The sequence below is a fragment of the Poecilia latipinna genome, unplaced genomic scaffold (genome assembly GCF_001443285.1).
Source record: "Poecilia latipinna isolate Pla-1442-1.1 unplaced genomic scaffold, P_latipinna-1.0 Scaffold99, whole genome shotgun sequence".
Classification (NCBI taxonomy): domain Eukaryota; kingdom Metazoa; phylum Chordata; class Actinopteri; order Cyprinodontiformes; family Poeciliidae; genus Poecilia; species Poecilia latipinna.
The window spans coordinates 232,982-252,013 of NW_015112715.1; the positions used below are offsets into that span (position 1 = coordinate 232,982).

Genomic DNA, 19,032 nt, shown 5'->3' on the forward strand with positions numbered 1-19,032 from the left:
CGGGACATGTCCCTACCGTCCCTACCCAAACCTACGCCCATAGTTTCTACATATGGTTTTCTTTTAAAATGCATTTAATTTTTATTAATCAATTACAGACCCTGCAATTAACTTGATTAAAATTTTTAATCAAGTCCCACCACTAAATAAAAATACTGTAAGACATATAAATCATACATAGCATCTCTGCATTAGTTGTTTAAAAAAAAATCTAATTTTTCAAAAACAAATGACCCCAGGATTAATTATGAAGACATGCTTAAAATGCAAATCATTATAATGAGAGAGAAGAATACACAAAAGAAGGTCAGTAGGAGCACAGATAACCCTTCTCTCACACACAGAGTCCAGTGGGTTTCCCCTGAATTGATGTTGCTGTATGCCTCTAATGAGTGGAGGGAATACACAAGATCTCACTGCTCCGAGCTACTCGCTTGGTCTTGTGTGTGTGTGTGCGTGTGTGTGCAAATCAGAAAATGTGTTATTTTCAGGATAAGTCTGACTCTGCTCACATCTATACATTTGCAGGAGCACATGAATTTGAATGAAGCCATGTGTCAAATTGCCAAATAATTTGAACAAAGGTTTAGCAATAACAGCCAAAAGGACTTTCAGAGATGGTTTATGGCTGATTTTTTTTCCAACCGTTACTTCTTTCCTGTACTCCTTCAATCTTTTTCTTATGTGGTTTTTTTTTTTTGTTTCATAAAGATTGATCTTTCAGATGTAGCCTGAAGTCATCAGAGGGATTAGGAGAGAGGAATGAAGCATCTGAGCTCTGTCACATGTAAGTATCAGGTGATGCATTTCCCAGTAGATCCATTAGGTCATTTTTCTGGCAGTGGTATAACACAATACGTTTGTGTTACCATCAGATTTCTGGGTCACGGCAAACTTTGTCGGTAAATACTTTTTTACTGAAGCAAAAAAATAAAAAAAATAAAAAAAATTAAGCAGTATATCTTGGAAAGAAACATTGTTTTAACAACAAAGAAAAAAATGTTAAAGCACAAATGTTCTCATGTGCTATACAAATAAACTTGATTGATCGATTGATTGACATGGTCTTGAAGTCAAATAAAATTTCAAATTATTCCGGCATAATAATTTTAAAGATTTTTCTTCAGTTTTTCTCATTCATCTTCAAGTCGGTATCAGCCAAAAAGCACCTTGTCTTTTGGCTGATTCTCTGCACAGAAGTTCACCAAAAAACCTTCACGAGTTGCTTCCAAACCACCAAAACTATTGGCCATCAGCAAAGTTTGTTCAACCAGTTTTTCTAAGGACTGTCTATGAAAGTTAGGGGCTTGTTTTGATGAACAGAAGCTTTGCGATCAGACTGACAAAGGAAACCTCCTCCCTCAGTTTCAGATTTCGATCAGGAATATGTTAATGACGATGCCTATTATCATACCAGGTCATAAGGTCGTGAAATGCTTGTGGGCTAATTCTTATAATCCTATCCACGTAATATAAAGTTCCTAGCAACCTTGTCCCTCTCCTATGTCCTACATTCCGTTTAGTAGATAAGTGTTTGTGCTTGAAAAAGTGTTTACTGATGCTGGTCGTAAGGATAGTGGAGGTCACCGGCATGAGTTGCCCTAAGTGCTCCTGCCTCTTCCTTTGCCCTCTGAACGCAGTCATTCTGCCAATAAATGCCATAAACCTTGAAGACAACCAAACATGGGCACCTATTTTATCACCAGGCAGCTTGATCATAAACCTCTTGGCTGTAACCAGATCAGACACACCAAGACACTTCCACAGACACCTTCAACCCCTCCTTTCTCTCAGGAGACCAATATTCGCGCCGGGGGAGTGTAGATGTGTATTTCGGTGAGAGTGTAAGTGCATGTGTGTTCTAGATGAAGGTGGTCATAAAACGTCTGGATGGAGAGCCTTGTAAAACCTGGTCCAATCACCTGTCGACCATAACACGGGCAGAAAGGTGCAGGACAAAGGATGAGGCCTTCAACTCAATGTTTACCAAAATGCTCCTTTAATTCCAATTCTCCCTTCATAATAGCCTCTTCCCCTTTATTCTTCATCTGCATTTTCGTTGCTTTTTTTGCTTAACTGTGCAAAAATGAATCCCTTTATCCAGAAGAAATGCTGTTATACAATTTCCTTTCAAGGACACACATGATTTGTAAGTTACTTTGTGTAAAACTTGTAAACTGCATCACCCCTGCAATTCTGAGAAAAAAGCAACAATTTCATCAATTTTGTGTATCTTTAGACACACCGTTTCTGATCATTAAATGACATCAGACAAATAAAGGGAAAATGCAATTTTGAATTATCAGGGAAAAGGGCTTTTCAAATCAACCCAGGCATACTGTACATGAAAAAGGAGTTGGCCTCTTATTGCATTGGCAGGACAAACTGCCCTTGAGTGTCTGTGATTATTGGCAGTGAGTCTTATGTTGCTGTGTTGGATTTTGGCCTATTGAATTGTTTTTGCAGGTTTCAGGTCTTGGCCAGCTTCAGGATTTAATCAATTTAAACCTTTGACTACATCATTACAACACCTTCCTTTGGTCTTTCTACTTTATTAGTTGTTATGAAGGGGACTTTCTAGTGTGCTGTGGATCACTGTACTGCTTCTAAACCCAGTACCATTTCACCTTTATGTCATGAACTGATGCTGCAGTTCAAGGATTTTCCAATAGAAAGCAGAATTCCTCATTTCATCAATCCTGTCAAGTTTCCCAAGTGCCAAAGCAGCACAACAGCCCTAGATCATCACACTACCACCACCATGTAGCTTTGTTGTTTTGCAGACATGATAGTGAAAGATTTAATACATATCTAGTCCATTAGTACCATAATAGATACAGATAAATGTAAAGAAAATTATCCATTAATGAGGCAATTAAAACAAGCCAAAGCAGGAATGGATGACCTTTTTTCAGGTTTTTCTTGGCAATGAAAGAAGTAGAAGTGTTTTTAGAGGGAGTGGAAGGTCTGCATCAGAGTAGGATAATTTCTGATTAATCTATTGCATGGGATGAGGATGTGACATTGAGCAATACACCACCTGGTACTTGTTCCTGCTCAACCATGTTGACAAGTTCAAACAAAAACTTCTCAGTTAGACATCATGGATCTTTCCAGATACATCTCAATCTCTTAATAAGAATATATTTGCATCTCTAAATCTGGCGCACGTGAAAACTACAATTTAAGAATGTGCCTGGTACTTTATGCGTCGGTGAAAGACAAATCCATCTGAAATCGAGTCAAATTTGCCTTAAACACAGACGAAAAATCTGGAAATGATAAAGTGTGTCAAATATAATAATGTGTAATTTCTGATTGCAAAACACAGAGTTGAACTATTTTATATTTGATTTATTTATGTTTTAAGCGTGGTCTCTTGTGGTTCCAGCTCTGCCAACACAAGCTTGAGCAATCTGTGCTTTGCATAAGGAACTGTCAGTGAATTTTGTAATTCCCCAAAGGGCAGAGAGGGGAGAAAAGCTAGAAAGTTGTTTGAAATGAAAATCACCCTCCATCTAAGCACAAACCTAGACAGGGAAGTTTGGGTTCTTTCCATAAGCGATTTTAGGATTAGACCTTTAGTGTGCCCCGGCTCTTATTACCTAGCCGTCAGTGGCCCTAAGCCAGAACAATGGTTACACTGTGCCTAGTCCAGTTTTTAGCCCTTCCAGAATAAGACGACATTTTTGTCATAAGTACTCATGATCATCTACGATCTACAATCCACGTGGATTGAAATGCAACACCTCAGCTTCGCCAGCAGGTATCTCACAAATCAAGATGCCTGGACTCCTGAGCTGCACTCATTCCACCTGTCTTTGTGTCGTCATGCTGCTCATGTCTTTGTAGCAATGCTCAAAGGAGCCGCAAGCGAGGGAACAAATTGATGGACAGTTTCAGCCAACCAACGTGCCAATTGTCACTTGGCATTTGAGTCAAGGTTGGCTGGGTTTACTCACAACTGTCTACGGTCAAAAGTTTAAAAACATAAACATCCCTGAATGGTAAAAAAAAAAAAAAAACGTGAAATGAATGAAATGCGTCCCTCTGTTGTTCGCGATCCAATTGTATTAGCTTGGAATCGTGTGTTTGGGGTACAAATGAATTATGAAAACCTCCAGAGTGTGTAAAATTACAGAAGCATTTGCATGCTTAATTGGAAATGTTCACGTATGTCGCTCTGCTGTCGGAGAACCTTCATGCGTATTAAAAAATTAATTACAAACTACTTCTTGCTCGTGCTGAAAGGCAAACTGAAAGACAGACAAAAGCAAACTCTGCCTTCTCTAGCATGTGGGTTACACATTTCAACGAGGCTTTGGTGCCAAAACCTGACACAGGTTTTAGCTAAAGAACGCTCAGATAAACAACATGTGTCTGCCTCACATTGTTTATCCCAAGTGATTTCATATGGGGGTGTGAGTTAGCCACACACCCTACTGTAATGCCAGCACACAGCTCCGCAGCAGGCAAACATCTTTCTCTGCCAGTCAGAGGGAAGAAAAATACAGTCTCACACACACACAAAGCAAGCAGGGGGAGAGGGAAGACAAAGGAAGAGAGGGAGGGCTAGGGTGTGGAGGAAACATCATGGGGGAACGAAGGGGGAAATGAGCGGGAAAGCAGGGATGGAGAAAGCAAGATTGAATAGCGAGAGCCAAGGGAGGTGAAAACAGAAAGAAAGAAGGGAGGAGAGAAAGAAGGGTTGGAAAGCTCATGCAGTCATTTGATCAAGAGGAAACAACGTAAGGGGAGATGAAAAAAATAAAGTAATAAAAAGGAGAGCAGAAGGATTAGACAGTGAGACGAAAAACAAGTTCACTTGAATGAAAAGAGGAGCAGCTGGGGGTTTTCACGTTGCTTCAGAGAAAACCTGATCCCACATTTACATAATAATCCACAGCAGTTTTCTTTAGCCATACACGAATCAACAAATGGACATTATGGCCAAAGAAGACCAACATCCAACCAGTTGCAAAAAAAAAAAAAGTTTTAGATGATGCGAATACAACAGAGGAACCCACTTATGATCGGGACCTTAGCTTGCTTGGTTCTTAGCTTGATCTGCTGGTCAGAGACTCAGAAATCTTTTTTTTTTTTTTTTTCAGTCAGCAAATGCATCGTACCAAAGTGGTCAGGCTAACCACAACACTTCTGTGTGGACGGTGTTTTGTGGAAAGAAGACTGAAAGTTATTTTTGGGTATCGCTACTAGCTAGACTTTGATGAGTGCTGGGGATTTCATCATTAAACAGTTCTAGTCATCGTGCCGCTGGCTGGATGATAACCTGTAAATATGTTGGTGGTTTCTATAGAATGTGAGACAGTGAGAAAGAGCATGACTTACAGCAGATAACAGGATGGCTTAAAGAAGCATGGCAAAGTTGCTTGGCTTTAGCCTATTGAGGTTCAAATCCCGGTCCGTTAGGGAACATGCTACACTTAGAAATTTTGGCAGACTTTTGAAAATCTCAAAGATAAATTTAACTTAATAAATGTTTTAATAAATGTTTTCCAACCCTGGTCCTCAAGGCTCACTGCCCTCGATGTCTTAGGTGATTCCTTGTTTCAGCACACCGGAATTAAAATGATGGAGATTAACAGGCTTTGCTGAACTGCAATCAACAGGTCAGTTAAAGCAGGGAAATGTCTAAAACATGCAGGGTAGTGTGCCTTGATGACCAGGGTTCGGAAACACTGAGCTAAAGTGCTAATTGCATTAACAGCTAATTCTCTTTTCCTTCATTTTGATGTTGCTTCTGCTACCACTTTCATTAATTAATGATCATTCATGGCAGGATGGCTAAAATAAAATTCAGTTATTTGTAGTTCTTAAAGAAGAAGCTCAGAGCTTTGCAAAACCTGCAATTGACATCTCAGATAGGCATAAGGCATGACTTTTAAAGGCGTTAAGGTATGTGTTGGTGAAGTTATGCTAATACAAACTACAACCGCCCAACCGTCTAACAAAGAGACGCCGAAGGAAGCAATCGTGTTTACACAGGAGTCGGTGGGAGGTCATGAATTATGCATGCCATATGGAGGACTGTGGCTATACACCATATGTATGTGTGCATGTTAGCAGTCCCCAACTCAAGGAAATGCTTTGTGTGTCCATCTTAGGGGAGCACTGTGACCCCACCCTCTTCCCTCCTATCCCACGTCAACCCCACCCAACCCAGGCTGTAAGTCTCAAATAGCTGTAAGAGAGAAAATAAAAGAAGGAGCCTTAAGAGAGATACAAAGGGAAAGAGATAGAGAGAAGCTGCTGGTAAACACATCCATTTTCAGCTCGTGGTGAGGTAATGCTGCCAAAGATACCACAATCGACTCACAAGTACACACTCAGGCACAAAAACACCAAGTTCTGCAGCTCCGCAGCCCTCGTGTTTGGCACAAGATCGTAGCCCCACCCCAACCCCTAAAGTGACTGCATACAGAGAGAGACAGGGAAAGAGAGGAGAGGGAGTGAGAGAGAGAAAAAGAGAGAGAGGGAAAGAGAGGAGAGGGAGTGAGAGAGAGAAAAAGAGAGAGAGGGAAAGAGAGTCCGGCTCACATGGGAGGGAAGTTGAGATTGTGGAACCAGAATCAAAACAATAACACCCTCGTCCGCAGATGCCTTGCAGCTCATGTGACCAAATCCACCGATTGTTTACGGCAGGAACGAGAGTGAAGCTGGGGTGGGGAGAGCCGGAGGTGATGGAGTTTATAATCAGGACAAACTGCTGCTCCTTTGTGGATGTCACCAGCTACCCCCCTTGACAGTGCAGCCACAGTGAGCGTCGGAGGGAACAACAGGAGATGGTCTGAACAACCACTCCATTTAGGAGAACAAGGGGGGCAATAATGCCAGCTGTTCTCTGAATTCCACTAAATGTTGCCCCTCTTACTACCACGTACACACAGACATTCATAGTCCACCGCAGAGCTAGAAATACCACTGGCTGTTTACCTACTGACATGCTGTTATGCAATGCAACAAGAGGCGTCCTAAAATAGTAAATATGAGGTAAAACTAAGCTTTGCTTTAATGGCTTGTGTGTACATCAATGATGCTGTTCTTGTCTGCAGAAATCTGTAGACTGCAGCTAACCCACAGGTGAGACTAGCGGTAAATGTCTTTGAAGAACAAAGGAGGGGGAATGACAAAGAGAAAGCGAGATGGTGTAAAAGAAAAAGGTGAAAGAATATTGCTTAAAACCTCAACAAAAGACACATGCAACGATTAAAGCATGCTTTTTGGAAGGCTGGTTATTTAGTGTGATTAGGCAGCAGAGCTCTTTAATTTAAATCTTTGCAAGACAGGAGCAAGATAGGTACTAGGTTTACTCGTATCAAGGTATGCCAATTTTTTCACACCATTAACCTACAATTTCAGGTCCATTTAAAAAGATGCCAAGGAAAGTACTGGAGTAACCTGAGTTTTTCCAAGCTGTACGAAGAATAGAGGAACTCAGTGCTGCCCCTTCCTCACTTGTTTCTTCCCACCCTTGCTTACAATTATTTCACTATTTTTGGTAATGACATCCATGGTTTGAAAATATCCATGGGTGCACCCATTTAACTGATTGTTAACAAGTCATCCAGTCCAGTAGCAGCAATTTCCTAAAGTTAAATCCAAGTATTAGAATAAGGTGCAAATGGGAATTAAGTCACTTTGGTAGTTGATGATAGACTGGGTGTCGTGTGTACTTCAGAAACTGCTCATGTATTGGGATTTTGACACACTACCAAGTCTTTGGTTTACAGAGAACGGGACAATATCCAATAAGCAGCAGTTACATGTTGATGTCTGTGACCACAGGGGAATAGGTCGATTGGTTTGAGATGACGGAAAGGCAACAGCTGCTTAAATAACCACTTGACAAGGGGATGCTGTACTCAATTTCTGAATGCTGTTCAGCCTAGAAGCTGCTGGTCTACAACAGCAAAAGTCTACAGTGGGTTGCCACTCTGAGCTAAGCACTAGAAACTAAAGCTATGAGCCACACATGTTCATTACAGCATCAAATTGGAAAGATATTGCCTGGACTGATAAATCCCCATTTCAGGTGCAAAAATTCAGATTATGGTTAGTGCTGGCGGTAGAGGTGCAAAGAGAGAGGGAGGACACACTTAAGGGATCTAGTATCGATTTAAGTTTCAGTAAATGCCACAACCCACTTAAGAGTTTTGACAGACCACGTTTATTCTTTAAATCCATAGTGGCTACTGTTTCAGCAGAATAACGCTCCAACATCACAAAGCTTCAATCAACTAAAACCAGCTTTCCAAAGCTAATGATGTATTCAGTGTCCCCAGAGGTTTTCAGTCACCAAATGTCAATTCAACAAAGCAACTTTGGGATGTGATGGAATGGGATGTTTGCATCATGATATTGCAGCTTACCAATCAGCAGAAGCTGTTATGCTAGTGTGCTAATATGGATCAAATTGACTTTGTTGTATCTATGCTATGACAAATTGAAATGGTCCCAAAGCTAAATGGATGTCCAAACTGCTACTAGCAAGAAACATCTAATAAAGTTACGATAAGTGGAAAGCTCCACTTCTCACTTTAATTTAGGGTATATTTTTTTAATTTGGAGCAATAATTGGGGCTATTCTGTAATAAGCAGAAGAAATTTTAATTTTAAAAAGTTAGATCTCGTTTTACATTTTGTCCAATTGCAGTGATATTTTAACCTTGATATTTTCACTGGTACTGGCTCATGTCTAATTGCAACTGTCGTGATCTTTTAATGAAAGTACAAAGAAAAACTAACGAAGTTATGGAGGGAGTGCTGGCATATGGACCCAAACTTCTGGGATGAACAGATGAATCAAATTATCTAAATGGAATTAGAGCCAGTACAAACTAATGTAATCTGATAACCTTTCCAGGCAAAGGTCTACTTTCAGAAAACATATCATAAGCAAAAGCTCTAGTCTCTGTTTCTCCACATCAGTGAAGCGAAACCCAGCAGATGATGGATTAGTTTGGCTGTTCTTTTTCATTTACAATTCTGGTCTGTCGCCTACTTATAGCTTTGGATCTTCTTGGGAACACCAAAGACATTATTGGATTAAGAAGTGAAAGGATGTTCCACTGTCGTCCTCTTTGGAAACAATTTATGTAGAGCTCTTTAAACTCTTTAAATGTCAAGACAAACCAACTTTGTGAACTGTAGCTATGTCTCCTAATAGCAGATGGTCTTTTTTTTAATGTCAAAAACATTTCAGGAACAGGTTGACAATATGTGCATTCTTTTTGGTCGCACGAATGTGTGCCACACAGTGAAATTAAAGGGTTCAGGGTTGCCATGTTTGCAAAAACAGATCCTTTTTGAGGGTGGAATTGCATGCACGAGTGCTAAACGCATTACAGCTTCTCCCACGGTGCAAGTATCGCTCCCACATCTGTTAGGCCAGAAGGTGCTTTCATACCACATATGGAAATTAAAGCGGTAGACATCATTGACGTGATTCATCGTGGAAGTTAAAATTACATGAAAGTACATGGCTAATGCTTCTAATTTGCTAAACATCTTAAGATGTTTTTGTTTTTCTTGACTTAAACCAGTGTAAGAATATGTGATTTTTATCCAGGAAATGGTCATTTATTCTTAAAATCTCACGCATAATTCAGTAAGGCTTTATTTGTGCAGCATTTTTTTTTATATATATAAACAGTGCTTCATAATGTTCATAATGTTAATCATCCCCAATAATTTGTTATAAATCCAGCCCTTCTGCAGGGGTAGCTATTAATTGGTTACATTTGAGAAGAATGTCACCATGTCTTTGCCCCAAGCCAAAGATTTGTCTAGTTTGGTAAACTAACACACATACTGAATATATAGAAGGTGTGGTATCATTATATTTGAAAACCTCAGGCTGTCAATTTCAGACCTCAGTCTGTGTTTTACAAGTATGCATACCATTTACTGACATTTTTTTTTAAACAAGATAGACAAAATGTAAGCCTGAAAGACCACTTTGGAGTACTCCAGCAATAATTAAAGTTGTCTGCTGATTTAATTGCCTACCTTAGAGCAGCATCTTAATTTATTATAAAACAGAAATCCGTTGAAGGATGCCGCTCCATCTCCTCATTAGTGCTTCTGTTTGGTCACAACGTGAGACACTTGACACGGCCATCAATCGGTACCACCTTGTACACGCCATAGACGACCATACTGCACACCCATCAATGAAATCAATTGGAGCTTTCCTCCTCATGCAGAACTCCGGGGCATCAGTCCATTAAACCAGGGTACTATAGATTAGTTCAACGCAACAGAAAACCAACTGACCCAACTCTCACATAAAACACAGGCCTCATGCATTTTTGATAAGTGTGAAAAAGCTGAACTTTAGAGACTAAAAATAATACTGTCCAGATGATTTGCATATTTATGCATTTGACAATGACAATTTATTTGGTTCATCTGCATATATATATATATATTTTTACAACATTAAGATTTTTGTTTACAGCTTTAAACTGAATGATGGGTATTTTGAATGGCACCAGTTTCCCTTTAATATTCAGAGATATGCAGAAACATTTACCAGGGCGAGGAATTGGATGATTTTAAATACATCCCCCATATTGCTGATCAGTCAATCAAAAAACTAAAATAATCAGTAAACATGCCGTACCTAACCATCCAGATAGTCTAATTTATCTGTCATAAAACATGTTGATTAAGGAAATGGTGGAAGTCTCACAGTTGAGGTGCGACTCTACTAACGCTTCAGATAAGAGACACATTGACTGTATTTTACAGTTCTACATAATAACCACAGCACACCTATTATTTGCTGTGAAACACTAAAGTTGAAATTTAAAATGTGAACTCTATTCTATCATTTTTATATTCATTTTGAAACAATACAGTAATTTCCATCTAGCGTTAAAGTATTTTTGAATTTCAACATGAATGGCAGGAAATCAAAGTTCTTTCCTTTCAAAATTGCACACAGTAACTCTTAAATTTGAATGGATCTGGGGGAAAAAAAAACATTTTCTTTGTTAAAATTTTAATTTATCCAAGTGTTGGCAGGTCAGGGCTTCACAAAATCTAAGATTGTTGCATCTCTAATTTAGCAGATCAGTTCTGCCAGCAGTTAGGTTAAAGAAAATGAAATAAGGAAGAGACCAAATATCCATTACTTGCACATGCTAAGGTTCACGGCTTTAGAAAAAGATCACGGTGACATTGGCCACTGATCTGTGGATTAACCTCTCTGATTTACTTTAATAGATATTCAGGCTCTTTAATTAATTAAGTGCCATTTGCATATAGATTTAAACTCAGTCTACCAATAGAATAATTGCTGGTTCAAATCTTGGGGAGCCTGGAGAAGGAGACGAGGATCAGCACCATGTTGAACAACGAGAGGTTTGCCTTTGATGAATCAGTGCATCAGAAATCAAATGTTAATTTAACAGAAGGAAGGGAGATATCAATCTGTGCAAATTTCCTCTTGCATTTCAAAATTCAAATTAAAATTCAGATTCACTTACGTTTCCTCCTCATCACTATTTGACTGGACTGACAGGTTGAGATGAAACGGCTCCTTTTCCCAAAATTACAGCAGGAGAAAACAAACTCAGAGGTGAGTTATTTTGATCAGTTTTTAGTTTGAAAAAGATTTCATAAGAACTCCCGGCACCTTTAAAAATTGGCCAGATTACAGGACGGGATGGCAAAAACATATGGTTGTATCCCCTCTTTGTTTAAAAAAAAAAAAAAAAAAGTGAGGGAGCACTTAGTAAACTGTTTAGGATCCTATAGATGAATTATTTCACTCAAAAAACAGTGAAAACGAAAAAGGTATGAGGCATTGCGTTGTGCAGTTGAGCAAAGCCACAACGGCAGTTATTACCAATCTAATTAAAGATTCAGATGTCATGCGAGATTTTTTAAATCACACAAGCCAGAGACTGGACCCAAAGTGGTCACCATGGCTGTTACAGGCTAATCCAAACTAAGTAGGAATCCATCTGACCCACCTTTCGTTTGTCTTTACAAGCTCTTTAGTCACAGCTGGTCATAGTTTAAAGTTTTACTTGCTACTTTCAAAACAAAAATGTATTTAAAAAGATTAGCAACGCCTAAGATTTAAAAGAAAAAAATTGCACAGCCTTCACGCCACAATATAGTTTCATGCTTCTCAAGCAAGTTTTGCTGTTTGCTTGGATTTAAGAAAACATTACAATGAAAGGTCCTCAGAAAACACTGCCTCCTGAAGTCCCGATGACAAATTACATAACATTTGGAATTTAGGAAGCCATTATGGCTCCAAAGTAGGAACCCTCCATTACACAGGTTGAGCAATGCTTATTTCACAGCATATAACTGCAAGCACTATTTTTCGCTGCTATTTTTACAGTAAATGTGAATAACTAAGCTTATCAAACTATTTGACTCGGCATATGCCGAGTGAAAAAAAACAAAAAAAACATCTACATTTGCTCCGACGAGAAAAGGCTGAAATTAGCGACACAGAGAATCAGTGGGAAACCGAGAGATCACAGGAGCTGTCGTCTCAGATGGTAGTCTCATGGTTTCTCAAATCTACTTGCATCCAAACCAGAAAGACTGTTTTCTTTGGCAACCGCTGAGACGCTCTCTCACTCTGTCCTTCACTTAACGCCGTTACTCACTCACTCACTCACTCACTCACCCGCTCTCCAGAGAATCAACTCTGCTCTCTTCTTTCACATGGACCTATTCACTCCTCCTTTCGTTTATTTCGAAACTCAGACCGCAAACGCCAACAGGGAGTTATACAAGCGGTCCAAAAGCTAGGAAATGGCCACAGAGACGAGCAAAACCACGAGCAGAACGAAAAACAAGCGGATTACTGGACAAGCCACTTTATCAAAAGATAAACAATAATTTGAAAGTCCCTCTAGGCTCCTGTTTTGTGATTGGCGTTCCTCCATGTCTGAGTTGGCTGCTGCACTGTACTCGGAGAGCGAAGCACATGGTTGGCTCGGCCCACTGAACTGGCTGATCTGAAAACACACTGATGAACAATAAAAACGAAGCTAACAAATTGTTTTGCAGTGGCATCAAATCTGGCTTTAAAGTCAAACTCCCGCCCGGTCCCACCAGACTCCATGTTTTTCACTTACGGCTATGAGAAAGCCATACTATGAGGCAAGTGGGATTATTTGACAAATAAAAAATAAAAAATAAAAATCACAGAGAGGCCAAGGAATGGAGCCAAATGCGAGTAACTCAAGTTCATAATAGAAAGGGAGGGCTGGCTGCTGAGTCTGAGGATCTGGACCCTTAGAGCTGTTGTTTTGGTGTTTTGCAGTAATAAGCAAAGCATGCTCCTGATTTCCCCTTAACCAGTGCTGCAGTTCACTTCCCCTCACAGCAATTTGGCTCCAGAATGTTATTTATCAAAAGGCGAGCCATTCATTTCTACCAGTCTACCTCAACCAGCTCTCGCTAAATCGCTTCCTGCAAGGAAAAAACACTCACACACTCGCTCTTAGAGCAGGCCTATAGCAGCTGGCTCAGAGTACAAACCAAAACTGTAGACAAACATCTTTAATAGAGACACAACCGCTCAAAATTAAACTGTGTTAAGTTATAACCTGATGAAGCATTTTTTTTATTGTTCTAGGGACCAGAATGAGTTTTCTGATACTCTTGATCCTTCTTCAGATTACATCATGATATATGCCTTACTGCCTGGTAGATAAGCTTGTGATTTGGGAGGCTTTCAGGGTTTGTCCTCGTCTTAATTGCAGCTCTTCATAACTTTGTGGTCAGGAGAAACTCCTGCTTCCCTCCAGCATCAGGTCAGAACTGAAAATCTGTCGCAGGTGTGTGGAGGATGAGGGCCATGGATCTTAATCTTGAGGTAATAATACCGCAGTGTGCTGAAGAGGTCACTTTATGGACATCAATGAAAAAAAGCTCAGGTTGCAGTCCGCACAAACATGAGGCAACAATGAACTTCTTCAGTGTTCTTCAGTGTACAGGCATATTTCAGGAATTGGGCTAAAATGTATTTTAACTTAAGTCTGATTTTGTAGAGGCTTTGATTTAGCAGAATATGCTGATGAACTTTGAGTGTCTGGTTTTAAAGTCTCCAAGAAACGCAGAAAAACATGTTAAAAGGGTGATATTATGTATGTTCCTGGTACAATATATTATATATATATATAAATAATTTTGACTTTGCAATTTGATGCCTTGAAATTATTCTCAGTCTCTTTAAGAAACTCCTGCTCTTTCCAACGCTCCGCCTTCAGCATGTCATCACAACAATGCCTCTGATTATGACATTTTCAACCATTCTTAGGAGTGTTGTGCTGAGAAGTAGCTGGTATGATGAGCTCTCCAAGGAGAAGCTTTATGGAAATAGACACTGCTTTGTGAGAGCCTGGGTTTAGGTGCCCCTGAATGGTTGCCAAGGGAGATGTAAGGATTTCTTAAAACATGCATGAAAGAATCAAAGCAACACTCCAGGTATGTTTTTGATGAGGGGATAACACTATAAAATGATGTAAAGCTCAAAAATGTTGATTCTACATAATACTCTCAACCCCCTTTAAGCCTACAGAGTAGAAATTTGACGTCTGTAAACAGAAAAAAAACAAGATGTTTCTGAACCTACATTTTTAACCCAAAAGCATGTTGGCGTTTCATATCTCCTTCTGTAATGATAATCCAATAACTGCTAAACAGCAACATCTATTTTTATGAGAAAAATGGGAACTTAGTTTTGAGACTTTGCCACACCAATAAGTTGCGACTTCTCTCCACATTTATAATGAGAATAGCTGTTGGTGTGGACTGATTGTGCCATAAGCCACGCTGAAATGCGTTTTTGTTGTTGGTCTCATTTTAATGACCAATGTTAGGGCTGTTCATAAAGTGCTTGTCTCTGGGAGGACAAGGAAAATGGCTTTTACTTGTTGAAGCTGTGAAATAATCAATACGCCATCTTACTTTGACTATGTGAGTAATCATAATATCACAGCCAATATGCAACGAGGGAATCATGGCTGGACAGGTGCACAAGTTCTGTCCAATCCATACAGGAGATTAAATTTAAAACCAGACTTATCCTCTAAATGGACAGCAAGGCAGGGCAAAAAAATCAATAAGCAAATATCAAATCTGGACCTTGGAAAGTAGTGATGAAGCTGCAGATGTTCCTGTTCTTTTCTGGAAGTTGTGATCAATCATAGTCCTCCAACACCAAGTAACCAGAGGGGATGTTCAATAACAGTGTTGAGCATTTAGATTGCAGAAAAGGGATTAGATTTTCCATTTAATAGAGAAGGAGTGTTGCTTCCTCGTATGATGTTAACAGCCATCAATGTTTCAACGAATTAGCTTTGCTTGCAGACCCTATAGACAACCTAACAGATTCTATGTGCAGAAACGCAGTGAGTGAATGAATTAATGCAACATCACATCCTAATGGTTTACAGTTGTAAATGGTAATGTGGTACATATTACAACATGGGATCGGATGTTACATGTTGCAAATTTAAGACAGAAGACAAAAGAGATTGACATATTCATTTACAAATTTTAGATATACTCAATCAGATGAGAACATGTTGAGTATAATGAACCTCTAGTGTTTGCGTTGTGGAGGGAGGAAGACATCCAAGGGGGCAAAGGATGAAGTTTATAAGGTCAGGTAAAGCTTACAGCATTCAGTGCATCTTGAAATCCCTTTAAAGTGCAGGGAACTCTCGGGACGATAATGTCTAGATAGTAAATGTGTCTAGTTTTCACATTTTGTCACATCCATGTTTGCCATCTCTTCTTCTAACTACATGCTGGTACTGACGTGTCTCATAGTGATGGTGAAAATCTGAAAAGTGTGTTGTGCATTCAGTCTCACTTGCACTACAGTCCCAAAAAAGTTTATTTAGTTACATAATTTCATTATCTCTGAAAAGCATCTCTGTCCTTGCTGAAGGACAGCAAGGACCACCATGTTTCAGAGAGGATGGTACATCCAGAGTTTTGCTTGTAGATCAAAACATTTTTTTTAAAAAAAATCTCTTTTCCTTGTACTTGCTTTAGCACATAAACTCTCAAAGATTCATTTTGTGGTTTGTCGTTGTAAATGTGACAACATTTGACAAAGTTCAAAGGGTATGAATACGTTTTCAAGAATAGCTGCTGCTGTAAATTTGGCTTTGTGCAGCCCAGAATCTTTCAAGACAGCGCTATAATTTTGCTTTGGATAACTTTGGTTGGCAATTAATCATCTAAAGACGCTGACGCTACTTGTGTGAAAGAACATGTGGGATGGGATAAAATATGTAAGTGTAATGGCAGGAGAAATGGACACCTGCCAAATTAAATCAGACTCTGCGTGCTGCCAAAACGGCTTCAAGGATACGACGAGAAATGGAACGTCATCCAGCATAAACTGTGTCCTACTTGTCAGATGACATATCAGTGTCATAAACTCTCCATGAACTCTGCATTGGAACATGAGCCAAAGTCCCTCTGGGAGCCACGCAGACAGTCAGTTCCTCAGATTTGGTATGCGCTTGAACGCATTTATTCTCAGAGGGTCTTACCTGGCATGTGGGACGTCGATGCTGGACGAGACCACTTTGCGTTTCTGCTCTAGGAGGGACACGGATCGGGCGTCGGGATCCCGGCTAACTCGCTTCCCGTCCACAGGCCTCTGCTCTTCCACTGCCTCTGGGCTCCAGCAGCCGCTCTCCAACTTGTGACCATCTGAAACCCCGTTGCTGGAGCTCTGCTGTCAGGGGGGTGAACAGAGGAACAAGTCACTCCCTGCACCGAAACAAAAACATCTTGCCACAACTCCGAGGAAGGAATGTTGTAAACATGAGAAATGCACAGTTCAACGCCATTCGAAAATGAGTGGAGCAGCTTTGCAGCAGGTAGAGTAGTCCTAAATGTAACTTTGTAGTTGTATTTAATTGTATTACAAGAATATTACACAATTATGGGGAAGCTTTAGGATATAAAACAATGGGGGGGATTTTAAGCCAGAACCAGATGAAGAGGTAGGTTTTGGCTTTGTCTGAACTTGTAATCTAAATACTGACAATAATTCCATATTTACATTTCAAATGAAGGAGTGTGGTTTTAGAACAATTTCCAGGATCCTGAACCTTAAACGGCTGTTCCAAAACATATTGGAGAAACTTAAAAAAAAATGTGCAGTGGTCAGTTATAAACAAAGCTCTTTTTCCTGCAGACGTTTTGGCGTTTGGAAGTTTTCCTCAAAGAAAATGTCCTATTCAAAAAAGCTTTTTTCTTTTTTAAAAAAAATGGAAAGCAAAGTTAGATTATAAAGTATGAAAAAAAATGAAACATTTCATTTAGGTCACGTCTAGAGGTATGTGCTTTTAAATATTTTACTATTCTTACATCACAAGTTTACGGTTTTCAATAAGTTCAACACAAAGCCAAAGAAGATGAAAACCGCAAACTCAAACTCTTAAATACTTAGAAAACTCTTAAATACTGGACATTATTCAATATATTCACTATATTTTTGTATGTCCTCCCACATACTGCTACAAATAATCTTATGTCAAAAAGGTCCAAGTACACAAAGAAAAACTTGGCACAATATATATAACTACAGCAAAAAAAAATTTAACAGTAAGGTCTCAAGTTTTATAAGACACATCCTTGGGTTTCCAGCAGCTTTACATGAACAGTAATGCAAAATAGGTTTAAGAAAAACAAATGTTCAAGGAGTCATGATAATAGAGTGTGACTGAGTAATAATGTTGATAAAATACAAAAGCGTATTAAAAGTTAAATTTCCTTTATTTGAAAGAATAAACAGATGCCAGCAAGAGCACGCTAACTTAACGACAATTCATGTTATTAATGTAATCTATGTCATTTTTTAGAATGACTTTGGAAAATCGAACCAATTAATGTAGAAGCAGCTTTCAAGTAAACCGTTATTTTGAAGAATATCATGGATTTTTGCTGTTCTGCTTCTAATAGTAACAACACATGCAGTTCAAGCTGATATTTTTAATGGTTTGTAATCTGGTTAAATGTTAGAAGTATTTGGCCTCTAGTCATGCAGATTAACAGATGTGCTAGTGAAATAAGGTAAACTTAATAAGAATAGTTGTGGTTGTTTAGTCCCTATAATGGCTGTCCATGCTTAACATCACTGGAAATATGCAAGTGAGAGAAAGATGCAGTTCTGAGACCATAACTTGATCTAGAACTGAGACGCTTAACCACTGTTTCTTGTTAAAGAAGTATGTTTATCAGACATCTTTCAGCTTCATATTTAAATTTGTCATGCGACTTTAAATCATCGCAGTTTCAAAAAAAAAACAAAAAACAAAAAAAAAAACAGTCCCCACAAACTGGAACTGAAAACCACATAATAAAAATGATGAAGTTGGCTGAGAATAATGCCACCAAACAAGCTTCTTAAATATAATAATCACTGACAAAAAACAGCTGCATGAATTAACATGTCCTTTTGCACAGTGTAGTATTCTGTAGTAAACGTTACTCCTTCTTACGCTAACATCAGCATTTCTTCACAAAAGCAAAACAGAATACGCCACAATCTGTCATAAACATGCAAAATTCCAGACTTGCATCTAACCTCGTCTGACATTTATTTTTTTATGTCTTCCATCGCCGTCTGCATCTGTTTTATGTTAGCTCTGCAACATATACAGAAAGCCCGGTTTGACCTTTACATGTTGTGGTCGTGACAGTGACAGCTTTTTTAATAAAAGTAATTAGATCATGTCATACATTTTTACATTTGTGGGGAGGATTCAATACAGCCAAACCAAGATTATTCTACAGAAGCTCATTATGTTGTCAGAATCCCCTACTGGTATACATCTATTCCTCCTAATGGGGTGAAATTGACCCAGAAGTATCTCAGCAGGGGTCATGATATGAGCTGGGTGGATTCTCCGAACTATTAAGGAAGGAAGCTTTCATGCTTCCTCAATCTCTCCTAAAACACAAGGAACAGTGGACTTTCTTTTAGTTCTTTACAACAGTGTTTAC

General features: G+C 39.1%; 1 protein-coding gene across 2 annotated transcripts in view; it reads right to left on the reverse strand.

Moving 5' to 3' along the window:
- The window catches only part of znf704 (zinc finger protein 704), a 62,880-nt gene that overhangs the window by 36,934 nt on the left and 6,914 nt on the right, over positions 1-19,032 (reverse strand). The window contains exon 2 of one of the 2 annotated variants that reach the window (XM_015026709.1): positions 16,569-16,753. In XM_015026709.1, coding sequence (XP_014882195.1) covers positions 16,569-16,753 — 185 coding nt within the window. Of the gene's footprint in view, positions 1-16,568; positions 16,757-19,032 lie in introns of both variants that reach the window. The other variant, XM_015026702.1, reaches the window with a different exon arrangement.